This window comes from Zosterops lateralis (assembly GCF_965231275.1).
Source record: "Zosterops lateralis genome assembly, chromosome: Z".
Lineage (NCBI taxonomy): Eukaryota > Metazoa > Chordata > Aves > Passeriformes > Zosteropidae > Zosterops > Zosterops lateralis.
Genome location: NC_139800.1, coordinates 12,381,546 through 12,409,533, shown reverse-complemented (window position 1 = coordinate 12,409,533; position 27,988 = coordinate 12,381,546). Strand labels below are relative to the sequence as shown.

Genomic DNA, 27,988 nt, shown 5'->3' with positions numbered 1-27,988 from the left:
TACATTCAAGTCCCATCTGAGCTTTGCTATACTTTAGCCATGATGTTTCTAAAGTCTGAGGGAAACTATCACTCATTAGCTACCTGCTTCACTGCACTCTGCATTTTTCACTCCTCTGTGCACCACCAGGTAGATGGTAACATGTGCTTTGGGGGTACCCAGAGTACACTTAAAAGTGCATTCACAGTCACTGCTAAATATCTCTGGAAATGAAGTAGCAAACACAGTGCAGATGCATGAAGAGCTTTACAAATAAAGAAAGGTTTCCAGACATTTATTTCTGGAACTGTACACCAGGTATTAAAGTACAACAAATACAAAATAATGCTCAAAAAAATCAGTGTTTATGTACAAATATTAAAACCAATGCAACAACAGCGACTTCCTCTTGAACATCTGATACTAAAACATGTTCCGATTGTCACTTGATTTGTTGTTATGCACAGGGCAGTTACTTTGAACTGAGAATAACTGGAATCTCTATTTTATTAGGAAGACTATAACCAGTCCTACTTTATTGTACAATTGATAGCATCTTCCTTCTTCTTTCAATGAAAAATAGGAATAATAAAAATAGTAACCTTGTCATTATCTTACAAATTACTGTATTTCATTTCCCTGTCTGTAGACAATGTGCTTGTAATGCTGGGCAAATAGCGTCCCTGTTGGTCAGTTTATCCATTAGTTTACATTCAAAGTTGAAATACTCATTAGAGACTTTGGTTAAATTAAGTAGTATCACTGTGTCCTACTCGAACTGAAGTTTTCCTATATTTTTCACTCTCAGTTGCAATTGCACAATTCACTGACCTAATTGTACACAATTTCGTATTCTTCAAACAGTATCGTACATCCTTCAAGTAAATTCAGCAGTTTGAGCATTACAAGAGGAAGACTAAACACTTAAGAACCTAGCATGGGAAGATGACATGTGACCAACTGTGGTATTGCTATAATCACAGCACCAGTTACACTTCTACATGAATCTGCTACCCTCCTCAGATTCCCTGTACATAAAAACGATACATTTACCAACACTGCAATTGCCCATTATGGATTTTTTTGGTTTGTTTGTATGAAGAAAACACGTGGCAAAGGACAAAGAATTCATCACAGTTTGTTACAAGAATTGTGCTTCACTGTGTAATAGCCAAGGCATTGTAATTTCTTCGTATGGTTGTGATTCAGTTACCTCCATGCTGATTTTCTAAACACAATTCTTTTAATAAACAGTAACAAGTTCTCCATTTAAATGTTTAAACTGAGAGAAAAAAAGTTAAGTCCAGCTTTTAAAAGTAAAGTTCAATAAATAGCTATTTTACATGGATAAAGTCATAGTGGTACAAATTTATGAATGTCACATCAAGCATGCACAAAAATGTTACTATACACAGAAGTAGTCAGAAAATATTGAAAGAGATATCTAAAAAGATATGAAGAATTTACATATTTACGAAATCTTGCAAATTATTGCCTCATTTTAACAAGGAATTAAAAGTAAACGATACCAGCTAGCTAGCCAATAGGCTAAATAAGATCAGCATTTACATTAGACTACCTGGAAATCATTTTTCTCTCATATCATTTTCTGAATTTTGGTCAAAGTCTTTATTAAATAACTAAAGTGTCCATTCAACTTGCTGACAACCCAAACCTTAGACAAGTCCCTGCCTACATTAAGAGCCCAGCAATGCATAGATAAACTGAGTGTATTACTGCATCAACTAATGAAAATGGGCATGTTCATTTAAGTGCAACTGGTATAAGCATTCAGTCACCTTTGTATGATTTTTACACGGACCAGCCACTCACTGTAAACCCACAGATAAACTTGAACGTGTAACAACGGAAGATTATGGCCAGAATTCTACAAAATTACTTAAAGTGGGTTGATTCATAAACAAAAGAAACAAGGTACGAAGTTCAGCACAAAACACAGCAGTGAGAAGCTGAGAACTTGGCTAAAAATGTCAAGAGTACAACACAGGGCCAAGGCTACCCGTTATTTACTGTGTACTTACTAAAGTTAAATATTTCAGATGTTTAAGTTAAGAACTGATTACAAAATCATATCTACTTTTGTCCACTGTGCTAAACTAATTTGTTTTTAATATGATAAATGTGCTATTGCATAAACACTTCAAAGCAATCTTCATTACAATGCTGTAAAGAAAACTCCATATGCTGCATCTGAAACTCGGGATGTCAATGCAGTTCACAGTATGCATAATAAATACCCTCTTCCCTTTCAAATATTAAAGTCACTACTTTCTAATTACTCAGCACAACCTTGAAGCAACTATTAAAAATATCAACAATGCAAACTTAATAGCTTGAATAATGAAAACAAATTAGTGGCAATTAAATCTGTTAATACAAACAGTGCAAAGAAAAAGTATGGAAGGACAGGGGCAATTCTACTGAAGTGAGGTTCAGGCTTTCATTAGAACACGCTGCAAGTTGTATGTCACAACATGTCACTATGCTTGCTTCCTGCAGCAACTGGAACACACATTTGCAAGACAGACATCCTGGATGGCTAAATTGCACTCAAGGTTCAAAATAAAAAAGTTTAATAAAGTTAAATAGTTGCTTTTATGGGATGCATTTTTACTCATCCTTTCCTACTTGGCCAAGGAAGTGAAGTGCCCTTTTGAAGCCAATGACTTGCCAAAACAAATAAATGCAATCCATGCTAAATAAAAACTTTCAAGCATGTACTTCAAGGTTCCACTATTACTACATAAACTAGATAGTCCCTCAAAACTGTAACACTTAGACCTGCAGTGCTCCAAACAACTTAAGATGTCTTCCAAATGTAGACTGTTAGTGGTCAATCCTAAGCTATGCAGACTGTATCTTTATACATCAGCTGCCTTAGGAAAGCTAAAGGTACACGATTGCATTACTCTTCAAAGTTGTGGACAAACACCATCCAAATACAATACAGCCTAAAACTCATCTGTTTAAGCCTGTAAATTTAAAGTACACAGATGTCTATGGCAGCATGATTACTTCTGTGTAAGGTAGCCATGACCTTTATTTTGCAACAGTATTCAAGTGTAGGTCTTCACTTTACTCATCTTAAGTCCCTTGTGCTAGCTTCCACCAACATGAATTTGCTGTTTTGTAAACTGAAGTGCTCTAGTTTAGTATCACATGAGAGAAGGTTCCATTTAAAAAACATCCTTGTATGTTTGTGCAGTTTAAAATAAAGAAACCCATCCCTGCCTTTATAAGGGGGGGAAAAAAATGCTACATTGAGCAGGGATCAAGATCGGTACCTGTAAACATTGTTATTCCACTGCATCCGTTACGGCAAAAGTAACTTAGACTAAAAAAGCCACTCCAATCTGTTCAGAACTTCTGTGCTGGTTTTGAAACGGTGGCCTCCGTCTACAGGTTTTAGGAAAAAAAATGAAGCAGAGCTTAAAGCTGCACCACAGAGTTCTCTTAGTCCCAAACTCTGCCACACATCCTATGACATTTCCACATTTATGGACTGAAAAAAGAAATTACTCTTGATAAATCAAGATATAGTTCTATACATACAAAGACATCACTGATGTCATAAAGTTCAAACTTCCAGTGAAAGACTAAGCAAACCTGACAGTTCCCACCAAGTTTACTACTACTGCATAAAGTACCCACTGTTTCTTTAGTTTTCCACAGTCATTCTGAATGAAGGGCAGCGTGTTGGTGGAGAGTGTGGGTATTGATAAAACCATTTGTCTCATTTGCAGATAGACTGCTGAAGTCAGCCACTGAAACAGCCATTTTGGCACTGGTAATGTGGTGTGTGTGGTTCTCAAAGTCCACACCAAGGTTATTTACAGAGACATCATTCATGAAAGATTCTGGGACAGCAATCCCCATTTTCAATCTCTTCGCGGGTCTTTCTGCCTCCTCACTGCACATGTTCATTTGGTTTAGCTCTGAATGATAAAAGCCAGTCTCAAATAAATTAAAACAATCACTTTCACCATTGCTAGGCAAGTTAAGCAATTCATCTGTTCCAACAGGCACATGATTAACTGGTGCTCGGGGTAAGCTGTCCATGGGAGGAAAAGCATCATCCAGGCAGTTCACATCTGACGTGTGGCAGACTGTAGCTACACTGTTTGTCAGTGCTGGAAAACAGATGAACACAAATGCAAATGAAATAGTTGTTTGTGTAGTTCCAACCAAGTTTTTTTTTTTTTCTTGATTTACCTGTCAACTCATTGGCAGTGATAGAGTTGAGAATGCTTAGCTGTTGATCAGGAATAGTTTCTGTTCGACTATTGGATGTTAAGGCTGAAGAATGCACTGCTCCTCCAAGGGATTCTGCTTCATCTACCAAACGATCCATGTAGTCCCTGAAAGAACATTGCATCCATAATGTATTATATAACTGTAAAGCAAGACCTATAAATGATGATAGATTTAATTTCAGCTGCCACTGAAGCTTTAAGAGTGCAATAAAAGAAGTGGGGTAGCGGGGAAGTCTTCTACATTTATGATTTGCAACAGAAAACACACTCCAGAAACGTTTTACTTACGTAACTCCTGGATGATGGTTGTATTTCTTCTTTCCAAATCTTGTTTGCTGAGCAAAGTAATCATAACGTTCTGACTTTTTCCACATGTAGTAGAAAGCCACACACTCAGCAACTGTTCTGGTTCTTACCTAAAGGGCAACAAGAAGAACTGACAAGATTAATGCAAAGGCTTAGGTTTTGTCATCTTCCCAATTCCCACTCCTGCAATATTGTTAGTTTTTATTGTTCTGGAACAAATCTTTGCAGACTTCAAACAGACCTAAAGTTTCAAGTATTATATTTGTTCTCCTCAATGCATTATTGGATTTTTTTTTTTTAACTAGGTTAAAACTATCTACATCTAAAGTACTTATATATATATATATATATATATATATATATATATATATATATATATATAAAATATTTTTAGAACTGTAAGATATACCCTCTCTTACAATGGAAAAAGCTGAGCAAATGAATGATCTAAGAGGAGTGAAGCACTAAAGACTCGGGGTATATATTCCTTTGGGGAAAGTCTGGAACTGTAGAGGCTTTGGCAACAGAGTTGTCAAACCACAACAGTAAATACTTAAATAAAATAAAATAAAACTGAAGCCTTATTGAGAAGGTATAAAGGACTGAAAAGACTCATTCTTATCTATGCCAACCGTTTGTCTCCTTCCCTAAAATGGAGGTGCTATGTGAAGCCAGATTTTTGGAGAAAAAGTCATTACTTCCACTTTTATCTACTTTTTGATGCAGAAACATTTCACATCATCATCACATCACCCACAGTTCCAGTTTTACAACTCTATCCAACAGACAACTCTCTCCAATAAAGCCTTGGCAATAAAATATATTTGAGTGTTTTCAAACATACAGAAACATCAGTGGTGAATCCAAAATGCCCTGGGTGCAGTAGTACACCTTGCTAGTTCAGGCACAGACATTCCAGGAAGGGGAGGAAATCAACAGGTGTCCATATGCTAATCCATAAAGTCCCAGCTAACAAAGCTTTGCACTGCAGTGACAAGGAAACACATCAACTCCTCTACACACTAAATCTTGTCTAGCTGACACTTGCTGTATACAAGTGACATCACCTTATGCAGGATCCCAGAACTTTCCCTGAACTTTTTTGCCTTCTGCCTAGGAAAAGAACCCAGTAGATTTCTTTGACAAATTCTGGTCCATAGTGACCAACACATCAACACAAGTGTTTTCTTCCATGTTGGAAAATAAATTTTTAATCTCTGATGCATTAATGCTTATTTGTAAAGTCCATTTAAAATCTGAACTATCCAAATTATTTAGGATAGGTTAAACCAGGTACTGGGCATGACAGCAGACTGTAGTTGAACAGCAACCACAACTCTATAATGTTCATCTGAAATATTACAAAAACACTTTAATGTAGTATCAAAAGCATAAAGGAGGTATACAGGAAATTTGGAAACACTGATATTGTCAACTACTGCTTTTTGATAAAAATAACAAAAAGCCCTACTCTTCAGGCACAGAGGAGTCAATCAGAAGCAATCCAAACCAAGATTAGAACTCCTTTTTGGCTCAGGAAAGAGAGTATTATGGATGACTATACCTTATGAAAACAAAGAACTCAGCCTGATTCTGTAAACTTGCACCTTCCTGGTGACAGAATAAATCAGGCAAAGACGCATTCTCCCCTCCTATAGCCATGGTATAGAAATAGTGTTCACTTCTAGGAAAGGCATGAATTTAAACTGAATTATGCACATGCATAAATAGAAGTAATGTCAACTTAAGTTGATTTCAGAGATAATACACTGACTCATCTCACAATGCCTAGTATTTCCAATGACATTGGGAAATACTAGTGGAAAGAAAGGAAAAACTAGTTCAAAAATGATAATTTATTTTAATATGGTTCTATTTCCTTCTTCTGTATGGCTTCTGATAAACAGATTGCCTTTACATAGCATCATACAATTTACCAACTCTTCCATTTAACTGTAAAATACTAACCTTGTTTTTCTGTATGAGATGAAAGTCTTTTCCATACATCAGAAGTGCATTTTCAAAGCTTCTGCACTCTTCTTCTGTCCATGCTGTCATCTCTTCTAGACAATTATAAAGGTAGTATGAGAAACACGATTTCACCCATTAACCTTTTACAAATAATAAAATTTTTGTTCCTAATGGATGAATTTCCAAATTCATTCTATAAAAAAGCAATTCAGTTATTTAGATCTGTGTTATTTCCCCTACTGAGAAACTACCCTACCTGAAATTTAACACTTTTTTACAAAGAATGATCTAGAAAAGTTTGATTTCAGAAATCTTTTATCCTTGAAGGCAAAGGATATTTCTAAAGTTTGTTGTTCTTAATAAGAACTATCAAAAAATAGCGTTTGGTAACAGCACTGAGGTGGTTAAGTGTGATAATTTTTCTCAGTATTTCTTGTTTCACAGGACACAAAGAACAGTGGTTGTGAGAAAAAAGAGCGAAGGAAAATGCTGTTTGGATGGATGGCCTTGTTGTGACAGAGCCCAGCCCTGCTGCGGCAGCCAGAGGACAGTGCTGGGCCCACACCCTTCCAGCACTCAGCAGCCCAGGCCATGCCTTACCCAGGACAAAACTGCCAGCCTGGTGCCAGCCCTGGTGCAGGGCACTGTGAACCACAGTGGGAAACAGGGTGGGATGAACAGTCATCACCAGGGCAATGGCAACCTGACACAGACAATGCAGCCAGCACGAGGCAGACTGCTCAGAACATACAACACCTTGCCTGATCTCATATACCCTCCTGGAAAAGGTAAAATGCACCATGAAGGAGTGTCTCAGCACCAAGCCTAGGTCAGGAAGCCATACAGGACAAACTGACTGGGAGTATACTCAACATGAGCCAGGCTTTTGAGAAATTAGGTGTATCATGGAATCCAGAAAAAAACAAATAACCATCTGGTCCTAAAGAGCCACAGATCTCTTCTCACCCCCTCAGATCTTGTAAGGAGAAACTGCAAATTTCTTTTCTCTCTCTCTCTTTTTTTTTTTTTAATGATTAAACTTGCCTTTTCTAAAACTGGATTTTGGGTTGACAAATGACAACAAAATCATTCAAGACTTCTTGATTTCCTATCTTGATTGTACCTTTGGGTGTATATGTAAGTAAGCAGGGATTTTGCAGATATCTTACATTCATAATGGTGATCCAAAAGGTTTCCACTCAACTAACATTTAAAGCCAGTGGGGGAAAATGCATTCACACATTTCAAAGTATCTCTGGAAGCAGACACTGAAAACAAGACCTTTCTGCTCCCAGATGAAAGCAATAATCACTCCATTGCACAGCTGTTGGTTTTTTTTGTTTTTTCTTTCTCAGCCTCATCAATTTTGCATTCCTTACTATAGAGTTCTCAACCTTTGAAGAGGAGAAAATACCTCCATGTAAAGAAACTTGCCTGGCAGTGGTGTATTTTTGATTTCCATACTGAGAAGAGTAGTGAGCTTCAGTGGGTAGACTAGGTCATAGTATAATGGCTACTCTAAGAGACAGACACTGACATTACAGAATCACAGAATCATTAAGGTTGGAAAAGACCTCCAAGATCATGAAGCCCCAACCTTTGACCAAACACCACCATTGTCAAGTAGACCACAGCATCAAAAGCCTTGTATTGTTTCTTGAACATCCCCAGGGATGCTGATTTCATCATCTTTTTGGAAAATCCATTCCAATGTTTAACAATCCTGTCCATGAAGTGCTTTGTAATATTTAATTAAAACTTTCCCCTGGTGCAGCTTGAGACCATTTCCTCTCATCCTGTCACTGGAGAAGAGGCCAAATCCCACCTGGCCACAACCTCCTTGCAGGCAGTTGAAATGTGTGATAAGGCCTCCCTTGAGCTTCCTTTTCTCCAGGATAAACACCCCCAGCTCCCTCAGCTGCTCCTCACAGGACTGGTGCTCCAGACCCTTCCCCAGCTCCATTCCCCTTCTCTGGACTCTCTCCAGCCCCTCAGTGTCTTTCTTGCAGTGAGGGCCCAGAACTGGACACAGCACTCCAGGTGTGGCCTCAGCAGTGCCCAGCACAGGGGGACAATCCCTGCCCTGCTCCTGCTGCCCACACCATTGCTGATCCAGGCCAGGATGCCCTTGGCCTTCTTGGCCCCCTGGGCACACCCTGCCTCATGTTCAGTCACTGTCACCAGCACCCCCAGGTCCTTTCCAGCCACTCTGTCCCAGCCTGTGGCCCTGCCTGGGGCTGTTGTGACCCAAGGGCAGGACCTGGCACTTGGCCTTGTTGAACCTCACCCCACTGGCCTCAGCCCATGATCCAGCCTGTCCAGATCCCTCTGCAGAGCCTTCCTGCCCTCCAGCAGATCAGCACTGCCACCCAAATTGGTTTTGCCTGCACTTGATCCAGATCATTGATAAAGACATTAAACAGAACTGCCCTCAGTACAATGTGAGCCCTGGCGAACACACCAGCTGGGTGTAATTCCATTTACCACTGTCCTCTGGGCTCAGCCATCCAGGCTCTTTTTACCCAGCAAAGAGTGCACCTGTCCAAACCATGGGCTGTCAGCTTCTGCAGGAGAGTGCTGTAGAAAATGGTGTCAAAGGCTTTACTGAAGTCTAGGTAGGCAACATCCATAGCCTCTCCCACATCTACTAGGCCTTACTCCTCCATCTATCCCGTACCATTTTAACGAGGGTATAACAATTCCATTTGAACTTGGGGATAGGGTATGGGTAAGGAGTACTAGTTCTTAGGATGGAATTTTATCCTCTAAACCACAAATGGACAGACGTATTTTTCAATCCTGAAACAAGAACCTAAATTCCAGCGAAGTACTGGATTTGGGATACAGCCCTGCAGCTGATACTTTAAGGTCTACACAATCTTTTCTTGTACATGAAGTTTTTAAAGCATTCTTCTAATAGTTCTTATCACTCCCTTAAGCTTGACCTTAGCTGAGATAATTTTATTCCTAGTGGCTGATACAGTGCTGTGCTTTGGATCCCACATGAGAATAATACTGATAACACACTGATGCTTTAGTTGATGCCAAACTGTGCAATCCAGGACATTTCAGTGTCCCCTGCTCTGCAGGGATCAGGTGCCCAAGAGGCTGGGGGAGCACGGCCAGGAGAGCTGATCCCACCTGGCCAAAGGGATATTCCAAACACAGACTGACACGGGCAGGGTGTGAACTGGGGGGAGCTGCCTGGGAGGGGCCAGGGCTGCTGGGGGACAGGCTGAGCACTGGGCAGCAGGTGCTGAGCAACCACATCACTGCATCTCACTCGCCTCTCAGGGGTTTATCCCTCTCTTTTCCTTTCATTACAATTATTATTGTCATCAGTATCATTAGTACTCTTACTATATGATTTTTTTGTTTCAATTATTAAACTGTTCTTAGCTCAACCCAAAGTTTTACTTTTTTCCTCTAATTCTGGTCTCCGTAAAAAAGGAAGTGGAGGAAAGAAGGAGTGAGGGAGCAGCAGTGTGGTACATAAGTTGCCAGCCAGGATTCAACCACTCAGACACTTGTCTCTCCCAGCACCTAAACTGCATACACCCAAATTCCCTTTTGATCCAGTCCTGAGCAGAGGGCTTGTACCAGAGTAACAACTTATAGCAGATCTCCTAACCCATGCAACTTCACACGATACATATACAAAAATAAAGGACAAAAATCCCTCTTTGTTAAATTACAGACTCAGGTTTTCATTTAAGGGATTAATAAATATTAAGGACAAACAAGATAGAAACCCATTTTCCAATGCAGACTCAAGCAAAGCTCTCAATCCCCTATGGAACTATACAGTAGAGCCTGTTTAGGGCTGGCATGGCACAAATGTTAGCACAGAGTGGGGGCATATTATTTATCTACCCACCTATATTCTCCTGATTTTGGTAAAATGTTATCCGACTGTAATCAATCACGACCTCAAAGAGATACTACACAGTGGGCGAGAACTGCTTTAAAGTAGCAGAATGTCATCTCTCCCCACCCCTCTCCTCAACCTGTTTCATTGTTACAAACGGCTGTGACGGAAAAGAAGGGAAGGTCAAAAGCAAGTCCCTTCTACAAACTGCAAACTTCTATAGCAGAACTTCCAATTGCCTGACTGTCAGATTACACCTAATTTGTGCTAAAGTCATGACAGGGACATGCTTGATAATCTGATTCCTACTCAAGGATTTTCCACACTTTTTTTTTTTTTTTAAACCACACGTTTCTGAAAAAACAAGTATTCTCTTACCCTGAGATGCCTTTCCATTTAAGCAGTATCTCTCAATTGCTTCTTTAACATTATGGCTACTTTTAAGAAGTTCATACAGAGCCTATAAAATAAAGAAGTCTTTAGAAAGAGTGAAAGTTCTCTAACATCCAATCTAGACCTCCAAAATTAGTCTTCCAGTGAACACATCTAATGTAAAAAAAAAAAGAGGATTTATCTTTATATATGATGAAAATTTAAAAATAAGAACCAAAACCACCCAAAAGCTGAGGCAACATTTAACTAAAAAATGTAAAACATTATATGCAATTATTAAAAAGGCTGAATTTGTCAACAGTATGACAATCAGAAACATCACAGATCACAAGGCTGCCGACATTCAAATACCCAAGGTTTTTAACCATGTACTTAAAAATTTTAAGTAAGATCTTGACCCTATAATACCCAACCATGGAATGAAGACACTGAGTAGTGGTGCCTTTATAATACAAAGCAGAGGAGGAGACATGGTCATTGCAAAGTGCTGTGTCACAAATGGAACAGGATATAAAACCTACCTGTTCATTGTCCCGTGTATGTAGTCCTTCAGGAATTCTGCCAATCATTTTTTCATTTCCTGTTCTTAAGGAGGTTTCAAAAAGGTATTCTTTAACTTTACTTTCTGAGATCACATCAGGTTTCCAAAGTAAATGGTCTTCATTTTCATAAGCTGATAAAACAGAAATCAATTCATGCCAGGTAAAACATTTTTAAGGCTGTAACATTAAAAGCTATTTCACAAATACAGAGAACAGGTCACATCAAGCATGATCATACCACTTTCTAACCGCAGATCACTTTGGCTATTTATTCATTTTCAAATAAAATGTGCCAAAAATTACATAACAGAATGGCAATATGGTGATTTGTTTTGCCATTCAGTAGCAACTGAATGCTGTTAAGAACTTGTTATGTTGAATGCTTTAAATGATTGGGATGTACAGTCTTCCTCAGAGCTGACCTGAAGCTGTCAGTCTCTGCATATGTTTCAATACTAAAGTAAACTACAAATCTTTTAGTCTGATCAATAGATGTGATTACCACTGCATATCATATTCCATGTACTCTCTTGGCAATATAGAATTTGAGTTATTTAATTCAAACACAGAATCATAATGGCTGTTACAGCACAAAAGATGGAGATGCTCAAAGCTCTCCTGAAACTCCAGGAAACAACATTAGGCTAAGGTGAGGAATAAAATGACACCTCTGAAAGTTCTTTTACAGCTTAACAAGATAGAAAGCCTTCAGACAGACATGTTACAAGTGTGAAGTTCATAGGAGTGAAGAACTGCTTTCTAGCTCAATTCTGGTAGCTGGACTCTATAGCACAAATGTAAGCTCCTATTTGCCACTGCTAGTTCTTCAGGGCTTCCAGAAAAGGCTTTCATAGAATCCTCCACCTCTACAACCAAGCCCAACCTTCCAGAGTGACACTGGGGACACTCCTCTTCAGCTTTCTTTATCAACCAGGGCAACACAGTGCTTTTTGCTAATAACCTCAGAAGATGCTCCTTGAGCTCTCTAACCTGGGAGCTACTGCTTTGCTCTTGGCCATGCTATCAGACAAGACTTTCACTGTTTCTCTCTACTGCCAGCTCGTTACAGACAAAACTGTCAGATGAACTTCTCTTTGGTCATCCTCAGGTTCCAAGAACTTCTTAGTTCTTGGCTGAGAAGTCAAGATACGAAAATAGAAGAATTTTCCACATAAATCCAGTCCTCACTCCTCCATTTCTTGCAACCCATTAGCAACATGCTCAAATCTTAAAAAATTGGAGGCTTTCCTAGATCTTAAGCAACACAGGAGATACTCACTTCCTAATGCTTCCAGCTCCATCCCTACTAAATATTCTTCTTCTCTATTGCAAAGGATTATTCCTCAACAGAGCAGGTGGCACTGTTGAAAAGACTCAATGCAATTCCCTCAAATATTCCCTTTAAATGTTAAAGAACACAAGCACCTTACAGAATATTAAAAATTCACTGAAAAAAACACAGAATGCCCTTCATTTATTATTATATCACCCTACCCATTTCTTAATTTCACAGCTGTTCCACCCATGAGCAATTTTTTTTGCACTATTTGCCTTTTTAATTCTACAGCTGTATGTGCTAGGTTTCTAAAGAAACAACATATTAAATAAGGCTTATAAATAAGAAACAACTCTATTAAATAAAGCTCTTTCTTCCACTCGAGCACTACTGCATTTTTTAACCTAAATTTGCACTGGAGTAACATAATGTTTAAAACACCACATTTTTAAGAGACAGTATAACAGGACACAAACAAGGAAATTTAAAATAGCTTATTGCTTTGTTTTCCATACCAATTTTGTAACTCGCATGGTTTTACCTGCCAAAAAAAAAAAAAAAGCAAGGAAAAAGACTGTTCTGAACATCTCCAATGTAAACTAAGTTACACGCTCATAGACCAGCTATGATTCTCCAACTAAAGTACTCATTCTTGACCTACAGTTAGTTGACACTTAGTGTTACCAGACACTCCAGAATTAACACTCTTATTTTGTCTTAAGAATGTCCTCTCCAACTTGGAGAGTCACACTACTGAGATATAAGTGTACAGTTGCGCTACTTCAATTTTCTAGTACCTTTATTTAATGGTCTCTGAGACTTCAGCTAGGTAATTGAAATGACCTTACAAATTTAAATAACATTCTTCCATCAAGTGTTATGTATAAACATAAAATAAGAAGTAAGACAATTAGAACAACATACCCTTTTCATCATCACTGCATCTGCCGAGGTAAGCTGGAATTTCAGCCTGGTACTGTGAACCAACCATTATTTCCTGAAAATGTAATAAAAATGAAGAGAAAAAAGTTATTAACAATATTTTGTGTGTGTAAGTATTAAAATATGTCATGAACCTGGCATGTGACATAGAATTCCTGAATGAAAGTACAATCTTAGATACATACTAAAAATCTTACTAGATTTTTGTTAACTGCAAAGTTCTAACTTTTAAAAAATATAATTATTACCTTTCTCAAATCTTCAGATGAATTACCATTGTCTGCCTCTACATCTTCACCATCAGATTCCTTATCTCCATCACATGTGGTGTTTGCTTCAGAAACAAAGAAGTTTGATTTAGCTACGAAGAATTTTCTGTTCGAGCACAGAACTTCAAGGTATCATTTACTTTTGAAAGGAGCACCTGTTTTTATTCAGGGAGACACTTATTGTGCATCTGTTAATCCAGACTTCTATCAAAACCAAACTAGAATGGAGTCGGAACACACTGAACTTTGTATACTGCAGAACTGAAACATTTATCATCATTGCAAATGACACAATCTTCTACATTTCCAATAGTCAAAAGGAAATGAGATCATTTTTTTATTTTCTAGATAAGAGCTCATACCTAGAGAAAAAACAGAAAACTTCCACGGCTATGACACAGCCTCAAGTTAATCACAAAGAGAGTAAAGCTGAAGGCATGCCTTCATTACCTATTAAAATCTTTCATCAAAAGTTTAAATGGGCATTCAAAACATTCCTTTAAACCAGACTGCCTTAGCACAGAAGATACAGGAGAGACGCACAAAATGGAATAAGTGAAATACAGCAAAAGACTGCTTATTCCTCTATTTTTTTTTTCCCTTCCCTTAGGAAGAGATACAGCAAAACCTTCCAAACAATTCAAATACATTATTCCATAGAATAATTCACATTTTAGAATTTGGAACACTGTGGTACTGGGCTCTGAAGCAGTTCTATTTTTATAGTTGTAAAATCCCCAGCAGAAGGGAATCTACAGTTGTGACACGATTACAGCTATTTTGTATTCTCCACCTTCAGAAAAAACATAAATTGGGCTGAAATTTTAGCTTCATCACAACTAACACGTCATGAACATCAGAGACAATATCCAGGACTGTATGGCCTGAGGGTCTTCTTTTGCAGTCATTACTAGAATCATCAGTCTCTTTCTTTCTAGTTTTACAAGTAGCAAGCAAAGGGCTAACCTGAACGAATGGAACAATATGCCTGGACAATCACAGGCAATTAATTTGCCCAATTAATGTACCCTTAATGAAACAGTCTGTGTTACATATTAGATAATGCATATCTTAAAACTTAATGTTATCTTAGAATCTGGGAAATGGACAGAGACCAGAAAATGGATGGAACTGCCAACAGCACAAAGAACTGACATCTCCTTCCCTGAAATGGTGGATACTTGATTTTAAAATGTCCAGCTTAATGTTCTAACAAAGTAACATTTTGAAAGAAAACCATGAGAGCTGAGAACAAAGATGATGGTTTCTTAATCCTCAGTACAGATGAGGGCTAAACACATTTTTCTATGAAGCTGCCACACTTAAAACGTCATATTCATTAACAGTTCACAAGTGCCAGCATGTTTTGGAGTTTGTTTAACTGAAAAAGGGGCATTACAATTTTTGTATCTCTCTTTCAATACAAATGTCCTGCATTTATCAGACAGCACCATGCAGAGGGCTATGACTGCTGGTGACTGAGGCAGCACAATCCCTTTATCCTCTCCCCCTTCTAAAAAAATGAAATTCCCCACGGAATACCTTAAGATTTAAGATTAAATTTGCCAAATTAAAACTGTGATAAAAGTCCTCCATACTGCTCTAACTCTAGGACACCAGTGAAAAAATGAGACACAACAGGCAATGAGGAATATCTCATCCAGGCTGGGTAACTGAGCCACTGGCTCCTTCCCATCACAGCTCCGTGGACAGTGACATTTTGGTGGTCATGGGTTTTCAGGCCCCATCCCATATAAAACTACTTTGGCTCACCCCATGCAGTTCTATGGAAAAGTGCTGAATGTGTGAAGGGAAATAATCACAAAGACACTGCATCCCAGTTCACATCCACAGGCTGCACGGAGAAGTCACTGGTTTAAAAGCAGCAGCAAAAATTTTAGTACAGAAACACCAATTTAAAAGAATGGGTTACACGTTCATATAATTCACTAACATATTGAAAATCATGAAGGGTGTTCCTCAATAGTGTATAAACTACTGATTATGAAATAATTGTATTTATAGAGAAATTAATTTTACTTGTGTTTTGAGCAGAGAACCAAATACAAGTCTTTAAAGTACTCAGTAATGCCAACCAAAGGCAATGTTCAATGTACAACATCCTGCAAAGCACTGCTTCTCAACTCCAGGTACAGTGAGTAGTATTCCTCAATTTTTATATTTTATGGTATGAAGCTATATATAATGCTAGGATTTTTTGAGTACTATTATAAAATTAGGTTTCCTACATCTTAGTGGCCGAGGAAAGAAGTCAGTAGCCTCATGTGAAGTAACTGATGGTGTCAAGTCATCAGCAGAGGACTGTGTTTCTTCATCATCACCTGACAAGAGGTCTTTAGCGATTTCCTCCTGCATCATTAAAATAAAAAAAAAAACAACCTCAGAATGACTATAAAATATAGACTGGTAAGCACTTAGCTTCAGCCAATTGTAAGCCTCATTAATTGAGTTTACCTTACCATAAAAAAATTTAGCAACAATACTCCCTTAAATAAAAAGCTACTTTGCCCCTACTCACTCTAAGAATATAACCATTCACTTCAAAGTCAAACATAGTTGCTCCCCTCTGTCTTCTATTAAAATAAATGCACAAGAATTAAATTTTGCAAGCATCAATCTCAGATGTTCCTCTAACTGGTTCCAGTAAGAAACACCAATGGAAACTGCCTCGCATACTTAGGGTTCTGTCATTCTTCGCATCACAGACACACCGAAGCTTTAAAAGCCTACTAGCTCCTGAACTCTGGGGAAAAAGCCAACCAACCAAAAAAAAAGCCCAGCCAGGTTTCCTGTAGACTTTTGCTGAGAGGATACTTCCATGTAACAAAACACCAAGAAGATCTGACATTTTTGTAGGTTAAAGAAACAATATTAAGAAAGAAAAGGCATACTTCCTCCAATAGCAGACATGTTTGAACCCCTCTGACAGAGATTTGGAAGGGAAAGAACTGTATTAGACAACAAGCCGACTACATTTTTGTAGCCTCAACACAATTGTGAATCCTAATGAGAATCAGATGTGCAGAGCCATCATTATATCCTTCTTTCTGTGGAGTTTACCATTACATCATACTCACAGGAAAAAAAAAAAAGACATGTACTTACTACTTGCATACTTTCTAAGCTCAACTACAAGCTGCACATGCTTTGTGGCCAAAAATCACAATAAAATCTCAGAATTTAAAGTCAACTCACAAACCACAAAAGCTGAAGTTTCATGGGTTTGTATGAGCAATGCAACACATATAGTCACTACATAAAAAACAATCTCTCACTCCCCAAAGCTGAGACCTTTCTAAAAAATACGTATTTGAAAATAAAATTCCAAAGCATTCAAGAGTGCATTTTGACGTTATTTTCATACCATTTTTTCATACCACACACTTGATGTGTGGTGGAAGTCAGAGTTATTTCTGGACATTGCATATATTACTGAAAAATCCAATTTCTTGACTAAAAAAACCTGAAACAACTAACAAACCTCCTACTTAAAAGTTCTTCACACATGTTTTAAAATAACTGTTGACATATTTAGTTTTCTTTTGTACTAATATAGTGACACTAAAGTTGCTATGCATCATTATCAGAACTAGATGCTCAATATCCTGATATTGATTAGAACTAGATGCCCAATATGCCAGTATATGAAAAAGTAGGATCCCAGAGTGACAATGTATATTGAAATTAACAAAGATTAAAATGTATTTTGTAACATCAAGAGATTATGAGGTGTGATTTAAATCCACTCGGATTTCTGCTTTTAAACAGCAATTCAGGTGAAAATGGTTCTGACTTACCTTATCTAGAGTCATATCTGGAAGTTCATCTGCGAGTTCACTTGGCGAGCTATTTGCACTGGAACCTGGCATAACGGGAATCGTGGGTTCGTAGCCATAGAATGCCAGCAAATCTTCCAGTGGCATGTTTCCTTCCTAATATAAGAAGATTTACAATGCTTCAACATATTGCCAATTACTTGTAAACAGTTCAGCCCCAAGAGAGTAAGACTTATTTTGAAGAACAGAAATAAAACACAAACAAAGAAAATCTCAGCTGAGAGCAGGAATGATTAAAGGTTTAAAATGTTGTGATTCATGATAACAATAATTCATAAACATGTCTCTTGGCACATAGCAAAGTTCTGTCAAGCTGTTGGGGAAAACATTTTACTGGATGAAACGCAAGAGTAAGTATTAAAAATCTGCTCCTTATCAGACTTGACACTGTAGAACATGATTTATCAATATTTCTTCAAGAGAAATACAAAAAATCTTGAAGATTTTATTCCTACATGGCTACAGCTGCACATGTGAAAACCCCACAAGAGTAAACCAATTCACAACTTCTAAGCCCTTCTTTTCATCTCCTGCAGAATGTATTTTACATTAACCATTGAGAATGTGAGAAGAGAGTGACAAAGAAAAGGCAAGGTTTGCCAAGAAAAGGCAAAAATCAAGAGAAAGGCTTGATTTTTAACCTGTCTTTTCCAATAGCTTTTGGTCAAGTGATTCTAATACCTATCATCATACTTCCCTCCTAATACAATTAATAACACAATAAACAGTGAAGGGGTTTTTTTGTTACCTGGTTCAAGACATCAGAGTATGAAAAATATTTTCAAATATTTACAGCTCTAAAAGTTATACCTCGAACTCATACACTCATTAAATTCCCTTTTTGTCTTTAGCCAGGCAAGGTTTAAGACCTGCAAAGGCTTTTCAGAATGGGTAAATGGAAACTCATGTCCAAGTCTTTCTAGGATGAGGACATGAAGTAATGAAGTCTTCAGCATAAGTGTCCCTCAGTTCTTTCTTCTATTATAGAAGCAGTAAAAGAATTCTGTGGAGTAAAAACTCCATTTTAACCATCGGACCTGGCCAACTGCTTCTCTACTATAACAGCAAGCTCATAATCAGCAAAATTGTAATTGTAAAGGGAGTAAGACAAAAAATTTTTAAAGGCAAAAGAAAATTTGTTTTAACACGGAGTATATAAACACAGCCTTGTATCTCATGCTAAAAAACACACTTCTTTGGGAGTCTGTTGACCAAAATTTGCAGTTATGCCGAGTGGTGTGTGTGGATCACCAAAGAGTAATGCAAGCAGCATCAATTTCTGGGTGTTCAGCAAGAATTTAGAATGTTTGTTACACTGCCATGGATGAACAAGAGGTGTAAATATGAAAAACTTCTTATTAAGAAGAAGTAAAATGGAACAGGAAAAGCCAAAGAGCACACTGATCATTTTGTACACCCACTGAACACTAAACTGATGAAACTAAGACATAGAAATACCATTTATATAGCAAATTAATGTGTCCCATCCTGCCTAAACCAGGATTGTTTGTCTGCATATTGGAAAAGTAAAACCTGACCAACATAATGAAACACAGCTAGATGTCATTTTAATAGTATGCAAAATGTACAGTTTCAACATACAGGTGATCCTAGATGACAGGCCTCTAAAACATATGTCAGTGATTTCTCTACCAAAGCAAATGTGCTACTAAACACACAAACAAAAAAAGAGCACGAACACCTTTGAGAAGCTATGTTCAGCCTTTGCTGTGATAATGCACTGACCTTCTTTTAAACAAGCTGCAAATGCATTTTTGCAGAAAACTGTACTATACAATACAGATGACAGGTTGAATGTTCTTTTCACTAGGAAAGTTACAATACATATGGACATTCACAATGGAGAGAGTCACTCTTACCTTTTCTAAATCTTCAATTTCAGAGCTGAAATTTTTGCTTTCTTCCATCATTTCCTCTTCTTCAAGAGTTCGCTCGTCATCATAATCATGTACCAGCATTTCAGCAGATGGGTCAAAGTCATGATCCTCAGATGATAAAGAGCCAACTATCAAAAAAACCTTAATTTGAGAATTTTTTTCCCCTATACCAACATACGAAATTAAATCCCAGAAAAAAAAAGGCATGAATTCTCTTATAAACAGGGTCAGAACTCTCAGTGGAGTAACAAATTCATAACTACTTGACAAATTCAGCTGCTTTAGATGACCTTTCCTTTTCCTATTTTTAAGTCATAAGGACATCTTTCTCTCTTGCTACAAACAGCATAGCAGGGAGAGGTAAACAAGCAAAACTAAGTTTCAGGAAGTACAAGCCCAAATTAATATTGTAGTGAATAAGAGCTTGTTCAAAACACCCTTGAAATCATCATTAAATACAAAGCACAAACATCAAAAGATATCAGAAGCTGCAAGGCTGTGATCTATAGTCTCTGATTTTATTGACATGATTTATATGTTAACAAGCATAGTTTTTCACTGGAAAACAGGTAACTTACGTTATGAATTTTCACATCCTACTAATAGCAAAAATAAAGTGAGACTCGCTTCCAATTGCTTTAGCCTCACAAATGGGTCTTCTAATAAAATTAATTTGTAGCACTTGATCTAGAAGAATAAACACAGCAGAATTTCAAGAAATACCATAAAAATTACACTAAAAATAGCAACCCAGTATGAAAGCAACCCAGTGTGTGGTCCAACAGACACTTTTTAATTACTGAATATGATACTCAGAAGTCATCAAAAAAGTACTATTATTTTAAATGCACTTCGCCATTTGAAAGATTATTATTAGAGTCAGTCAGTTTTTAAGATGAAAATACTCTGCATCAGTAGTCAGTGTTCTACAGTAAAGAATCAAATTACAAGGTTGCTTTGCTCTTTAATATTCACTTCTTTATGGCTTTCAGGTTGGAAAAAAAGGACAGATTAATATATTTCTCTTTCACTTCTGGTTCCCCCTCATATATTAGTGCTTTGTTGCAATCCTTAGTTTTCAAGCATCAAAGAAAAGGTTTGCCAAGAATTATTTCTATCAAGGAACTTCTTCAAAAGTTTTGAATAGCTACAAATTTTCAACTCTCTTCAAAAAATAATACAGTATTCCTCTCTGCACTGCTTTCAGCCTTAAGACAGCTGTATATACCAACACTTCTGAATCTTAAAGAATACAAGTTTTCATCATTTATAGTAAGTATTCATTCTGTACATGCAGGTAAGTGAACTTTGTTCAGCTTGCCTAAGACAAAGCTGTCAAAGTTTGTAATATTATACCGTAGAGAAACATTCAGGCCAAAAATGCTTTTTATTCACATGCTATCCATATTATGGTCTCACAGAAGTTTCAGCATAGCTGACAACATGACTACAGTTCCAATAATGACATTATGTGTTTAATCCTCCTGCTGTTGGCCATCACATCCTGCTCAAGTTTTAAGTATTGACCGCCTTAATCTAACATGTACTTATTAGGGTGTGTTCAAGATTATTGCTTCTAATTGCTTTTCTAACTCATTTTCCAATTAACTCAAGGGGAAGTTCTGTTCCACAGACTTTACATTAGTAAAGTCCCACTTCTCTTAATGTTCAACACTCCATTTAAAATATTCAAACTATACTGAAAAATACAAGCTCGGTGAATTTCACAGTAGTTAAAGATGATAACAAACACTGCAGAACGCATCTGCAAAGAAGATGCAAGTATGTTCCCCAAATGTTTGATACTAGCCCTGCTGACGTTAATGATGCTTGGTTGTATATTGTATTCCAAAGAACCTTAACAGCATTTAGTAACAGCCTTAAAAATTACTTGTTATGATTTTAAACATTTTCTGTTATTACCAAGAAGTCAAAAATTTAGACAAGCCTGTAGTTATCAGCACCAAGAGAAGCTGTCTCTCTCCAGGCTATCTGGCTTTACTGAGATGATGACTTAAAAGTGCTACACAACTTTGATTTCGTTTTTTGGTTCCTAGCAATTTCTAACTGCAACTAGACTTAAGCCAAGGATTCCGCAGCGCAAATCTCCTCTTAAAAACCTGTCAGGTGGTTAACAGCGGGCACACGAAGCCTTAGGAAAACTACGAGGGGATAAATTTGGGAAGGAGCAGCAAGGAGAGAACGGCGTGCGGGCGACAGGCCGGGTGCCGATGCAGGAGGTGGGCGAGGACGAACCTGGGCTCGAACTCCCAAAGGAAGCCTGCGGGGAAAAGAGAGAGCGAGATGAGAGCGAGATGAGAGCGGGCTCCCCGCGGCCCAGCAGCGGCCAGGGCCCTTCATTTCACGCAGCCGTCGGAGCTGCCCCGTTTCCCCGCCACTCGGCTTTCCCCGCTCCCCTCCGGGCTCGGCGTCCCGCCCTGCCGGCCGCTCCATCCCGCTCACCCTCGCCCATCCCTCCATCCCCGGCTCCCGCCCGCCGCTCCCCGTCCCTCCTCCCCCCCCGGGGCCGCGCAAGGCCCGGCCGGCGCTCCCGCTCCCTCCAGCCCCGGCCGGCCGGGACGTGTCACGGACCGGACCGGACCGGCCGCCGCCTGGTCCCCGCTCCGGGCCCGGGGCTCGCTCCTCCTCCCTCCCTCCGGGCGGTTCTCCGCGGCCCGCGCCGCAGCGGCGACACCGCCGTCCCGTCCCGCCGTCCCCCCGCCGCCCGCGGGCCGCGCACCGGCACCGCGCCCGCCCCGCGGCCTGGTCGCGCAGGCTCGGCCGCCCCGGCCCCGCGGCCCCCGCCGGTCCCGCCGAGCGGCAGCGGGGGCGCCTCCCGGGGGTGCGGGGGCGGCGCGGGGCCGCTGCGGGCTCGGGGCCCCGGGGGGCGGCGGGCGAGCCCCGCGCCCGGCCCGCTCTGCCCGCTCACCTCCGCCATATTGGGACGATGGGGCCGAGCGGCGGCGCCGCGCCGAGTGCCCGGATGGCGCCGGGAGCCAATGGCGGCCGCGGGCCCGCCGGACCGTCCGTGCGGCGCGGGGGGACCGGGACGGGCCAGGCCGGGCCGGGCCGGGCGGGGCGGCGGAGGCGGGGCAGCGAGCGCCGGGACCCGCCGAGACCCTCCTCTGGCGGCGCCGCCCCGGCCGGCGACGGCGCTCGGCCCGCCCCGGCCCGGCCCCGCCCGGAGAGGGCGCCCGCCCCGGCGGTGGGGGCGGCTCGGCCCGCGGAGCGCTCGGGGCCGGTGGCTCTGACAGCCCGGGCCGGGAGCCCCAGCGGACCCGCCGTGTCACCGGGGGCTGGTGGGCAGCAGGGCCGGTACCGGGGCTGGTGGGCAGGAGAGCCGGTACCGGGGCTGGCGGGCAGCAGGGCCGGCGTCACGCTGACCCCCAGGCCCCAAGTGTCAGGAACATGAGCCAAAACTCCAGAGCCTTCAGCCTTTCTGGTGTGCGTTGTCTGCTCTGGCAAACAGAGAAAGTAAAAATTACTTTGCAGGGTTTTTATCTAGAAAGTGCCATGTCTGTTACGTGCGGGTTATATCTACTCATTTCTAGAGTCACAGACTCGTTAGGGTTGGAAGGGACCTCGGGAGATTCCCTGGTTGAAAGCCCTGCCACGGGGCGGGTGTTTCATGTCTCAGGAGAGGGAAACTCCATGACTTCCCTGTTCAGTGCACTGCCACCCTCATGGAAAGCTTTTCCTCCTGTGGGTGGAACAGTTTTTGTTATAATAGGTGGTCATTAGGTCTTGTCCTGTTGCTGGGCCCCGCTGAAAAGAGTCTATGACCATCCTATTGGCACCTGCCTTTGAGATGTTTACACACATCAATGAGATCTCTCGGTCTTCTCTAAACTAAATGGGCCCAGAAGTCTCTCCTCATTAGAGAGATGCTCCACACCGCTCATCATCTTTATTGCCCTTCACTGGACTGTCTCTGGTAGTGTTTGTCCTTTTTTGTACTGAGGAGCCCAGAACTGGACACTGTTCTCCAGATGTGATCTCACTAGGGCCAAGCAGAGGGAGAGGATCAACCTCCCTTCACCTGCTGGCCATACTCTTCCTGTTCTCTTAGAAGCACGTTTTGTCCCTCTATAAATACAGTCTGATTGGGCTGTCTTTCATCCCAGGCTATAAAGACTGATGCTTTTAATTTTGAATTCACAAGTTTCTGCTTCTGGCCAAATTTCAATGGCCATACTTGGTATATTGAATATAGATAGCTCTGCTGGAGGGTGATGTGTGTCAAAGCAATACTCAGGGGCAGTAGTGCCCTGGGCTGTGTCCCACATGGGGCTTTGGGGAGGCTCAAGGCTGTACACAAAGTGAATGGCTGCTTTGGATGCATTTTAAATTTGGTTTGAAGACAGTATAGAGATCTGAAACTAGTTTAGGTACTTGAGCAAGAGAATTCTAAAACACTCAATTCATTCTGCTGGGACCTGTTGCTCTGAAAAGCAGAGTCAATTAAATTGTGTCTTGCTGCACTGCTGAATCTAATATAATTCCAGAACTCAAAGCTGTTTGTATACCTTCAAACTACATAGCAGTAGTAGCAAACTACATACAGTGTAGTCATACTGCTCCCAATGCACCTGGGGTAGAATCCTGACAACACAAAAATGGCAAGTCATTGCAGAAACACATATTTTAGGAAAGCTGTCACAGTCACTGGCAGCTTCATCAGTACCTCAACCTCTGTTGCCTGATCAGCCTTCATGTTTTTTGAAGTTACCTGATAAAAATGGTCAGCAACAGACAGATGGGCTATGTCAGGGCACACTGCACATACTCAAACATTAAGAAGAAAGAGTCGATCCTTTCCACTCAAAAATTAAGAAAGCAGATTTAATCTTTTCGACCTCTGACTGATCCAGAATGCCATTATAACCCACTAAAGCTACTTATATTCTCTAAGTTTCATTCCTTCTAAATACAGCAAATCCACTTCCCTATTCTCTTGAAGCCTCAGGTTGGGTAATGCAAATAGCTCCTCAATGAGCTCAGAATGTGTAACATATACACAGGCCTGTTCATCTTATCAATAAAATTGCACAGAAAATGCAGGAGGAAAAAAAACTTCAGTTCAGGGAAGTACATATTTGCTACTATATTTTATTAATAGGAATTCTCCCCAGTTTGGATACAAGTAACTTTCCTAGCTCCTAACCCCTGAAGTAGTTTACTTCAGAGTCATTTCACTGTTGATCATGATTAAGCTTTTCAATTGTGTGCTATTTTACAGAAAAATCTATTGTTCATTTGCTATTTAAAATATTTTATCAGATTTAGAACTGAGTTCTTAAATTATTATTCAGTCCTCTTTGATAAAATACTATGAGCTCATAGCTCTATCACAGCAGATCATGATGTATATTCCAGAGCTGCCATATAGGGTGCAGCAAGTATTCTGGAGAAACTAGTGCTCTGAGCTCTGGACAGGGGGCTGCAAGGAAAATAAAAATTACTGGATTCTAAAGCATACCAGCAAGAAGAATTTTCACTGAAATTTAGTTTTGCACTCAGAAATCGTAGCTGTACAGGAAAACATACAAATATTTGCATATTCCAATACTTAAGATGAAGAAAAAAAAATCTGTATCTTGAATATTTGAAAAGAGCTGTTATGATCCTGCATGTCAGTGGGGGTTGGATTGTAATATCTATAATGCACTTATATTCTATGCTGTTACAAGATGTTTTACCTCCCAGTGGTTTTTACTGAGTGCAGCTCAAGATGAAGAGTGAGGATGGTGAATTACTGGGCTAGAATTGTTTTTAATGGAAATGCAAAGAAACAGGGATGTGATTGCACCACTGCTTTCTTGGTTTTTCTCCAGTAACAGGGGTGAGAATCTGAAATGCTTATAAAATGTAGCTTGGAAACAAAACCTTGTACATTGGTGGAATCTTGTATGGCATTAGTGTGGAGCTTCTTCTGGAGCCCAGTGCTTTCATAAGTGTTTTTCTGCTCTCTGCCCTGCCTCTCTGAACAGAAAGGCAAGGTGAGATTGCTCTTTCTATTTTACAAGTACTCAGAATTAGACATGGCAGAAGAAAATATACCTATGCATATACAGAGCAAATTGAATAATCAATGCAGATGCAGTTTTCCATAGCTACCATGCAAATTAAAACCCATGGAGTTCTGTATTTCAAGGTGTCTTTTCTTGAATTCAAGTCAAAAAGATAGAACAAAAATCTGCCTAAAGTGTACTTTATGAAGTCATGGAGGATGATATATTATATATGTTTTGGCTATATTTTATCATCTGACAATCTTAAACAAAAAATTGTTTCAATTGATTGAACCACTAAAGAAAGTGGAAACAACCAATATTAATTATAAAAGATCTGAAAAACACCAAACCCAACAATGCAATGAAACTGAACAGTTATAGATGAGGAATTGTAAGACAAAGAGGATAGAAGCCCTAGGAAAAAATCTCTTGATCTGTAGCAATTTTTTCTCCTTCACTCCTAAAAAGGGTAAAATTTAGTCTTTTGTTTCCTACACTCTTAGTGTGTGCTGTCATGGGCATATCTATGAGACACATAATGATCAGAGATTACCATAAGCGTATTTGGAGTCTTAGTTTGTGTCTGGGTGGTATGGATATGGTGCTACTTTTTTACTTCAGTCCACACTCTTCCAGCAAATGGTTGCCCAAAATTCTAGAGTAATGGCCCCAAATAGCCCTTTCTGTAGGCATTAAAAAAACCCCCAAAACAAACCCTTCTTGTTCAGGAAATGGAGCTCTTCTTAGAGCTTTTGGCTGCACCTGTGCTAGTAAATTAAATATGCTTGACAGTAAAAGCACCAAGGAGCACAGAACTTCTGTCCAGAACTGCACATATCTCTGCAGCCAAAACCTCTGCTTCTGTCAGAGACCACCTGTTGTAGGTGGTTAAACCCTGAAGGGTAATGAGAAGGAAGGCTGCTGGTCATGAAACACACAGGAACCATCCTAATAGTTTGATGTCAAGGATGACCATGTCACAGCACTGCTCAACTTAATGGAAAATAAATATTATAAGGCACTGTCTCCCACCAATCTATATTCTTTGAGCTTTGGGAGGGGAGGATGAAAGGAACCCCATCTGTGTATTACGCATATCACTTACTACTCCTAATTACATTTCTTGTTGTGCAGATGCCATCAATTTGAGGATTTTATTTCTATACAGAATGAATGTGCAGAGTAAGCTTGAAATCTTCCAGTTTTTTGTAATGGCTTAACTCAGTTGGCATCTAAGTACTGTGCAACTGCCTGCTCATTTTACCCAGGTAGGGAGAAAAGTCAGGGGAAAAAAGTAAACTTGTAGATTGAGATAAAATATAATAATACTAATTATAACAATATCAATAATATCTTCATCCTCAACAACAATGATTATGAAACAGAGAGAGACAGAAGAATAGAACCCCAGAAAGGCAAGAGATGCTCAAATGCAGTTGCTCACCACCCAGTGACAGATGTCCAGCCTGTTATCCTGCAGTAACAATCAGTACCTCCCAGGCAGCTTCCTCCAGTTCACACCCTGCCCATATCAGTCTGTGTTTGGAATATCCCTTTGTCCAGGTGGGATCAGCTCTGCTGGCGGTGCTCCCCAGCCTTTGGGCACTGATCACTGCAGAGCATGGGACCCTGAAATGTCCTTGGCTATGGAAAGTGTTTAATAATAATAAAAAATACAGCAAAAAAGCAACAATAAACAACAATTTGATTTCAGTAGTGAGCAAAGCAGCTCACTTTTGGTGAAGATTACAAAAACGGGAAAATTTATATCAAGATGTTTTAGCCAGACTTACAGATATAGGACTTACACATGCAAATAATTACAGCACTCTTAATTACACAAGAGATGTACACAAGAGATGGTGTAATGTGAATACTTTAATTTAGGAGATTTTTACAGAGGTCATCTAAGGGAGCTTCCTATCAGGGATCTGCCTTAGGCTGCAACCTTCAGTCCTCCTTAAGTTTTAACACCTGTGGGATGGATAACCCTGGTGTGAAGGGAATGAGCCCTATGCTCCATTAAAGGCACAGCTTTCCCAGGAAGGTCTTCTTGATTAGGGAAAGATCTTTCTGATCATCGTTGTACTGAAATGGGATTGCCCTTGCAATATAACTGAAAACAACTCTTACTCAGCTATGCAAAGAGATATGGACAATCAAGTACCTCCTCTGTATGCCCTACAAGGAGGAAGTTTTTAATGAAAAGGTAGGTATGTATTCAATTACAAACAATTAAGAGCCTAATAAGAAACAGTTCTCCTCAGTATTTCACATTGCTAATTTTCATTGTATAACATTGTAACAGATGTGTCACACATGATGAAGAAAAACTGTTTTTCTGTGTCTCTCTCAAAATATTTTAAATGCATACATTTAAATGCATACATTTAGCCATC

General features: G+C 39.8%; 1 protein-coding gene across 3 annotated transcripts; it reads right to left on the bottom strand.

Moving 5' to 3' along the window:
• Positions 1–258: 258 nt before the first annotated feature.
• Positions 259–22,561, bottom strand: MIER3 (MIER family member 3). Of its 3 annotated transcripts, none has more exons than XM_083883658.1 (13): positions 22,505–22,561; positions 21,832–21,856; positions 19,558–19,703; positions 17,639–17,773; positions 16,070–16,190; positions 13,800–13,885; positions 13,534–13,606; positions 11,313–11,464; positions 10,777–10,858; positions 6,528–6,622; positions 4,542–4,669; positions 4,213–4,358; positions 259–4,130 (listed from the first exon to the last, which is right to left on the bottom strand). In XM_083883658.1, the coding sequence occupies exons 1-13, from the start codon at positions 22,511–22,513 to the stop codon at positions 3,673–3,675; spliced, it is 1,656 nt and encodes a 551-aa protein (XP_083739784.1). In that variant the 5' UTR covers positions 22,514–22,561; the 3' UTR covers positions 259–3,672. The 3 variants fall into 3 exon arrangements, with proteins under 3 accessions (XP_083739784.1, XP_083739785.1, XP_083739786.1); XM_083883659.1 differs by having other exon boundaries at positions 6,528–6,619; XM_083883660.1 differs by lacking the exons at positions 21,832–21,856; positions 22,505–22,561 and adding an exon at positions 20,154–21,791.
• Positions 22,562–27,988: the final 5,427 nt, after the last annotated feature.

Coding starts and splice junctions, on each gene's coding strand:
- MIER3 (XM_083883658.1), bottom strand. Junction 19,704..21,831: donor CTTTGGGAGTTCGAGCCCAG/GTTCGTCCTCGC, acceptor TTTTTTTGATAG/TTGGCTCTTTATCATCTGAG. Junction 13,886..16,069: donor CTTTCCTCGGCCACTAAGAT/GTAGGAAACCTA, acceptor TTGTTTCTGAAG/CAAACACCACATGTGATGGA.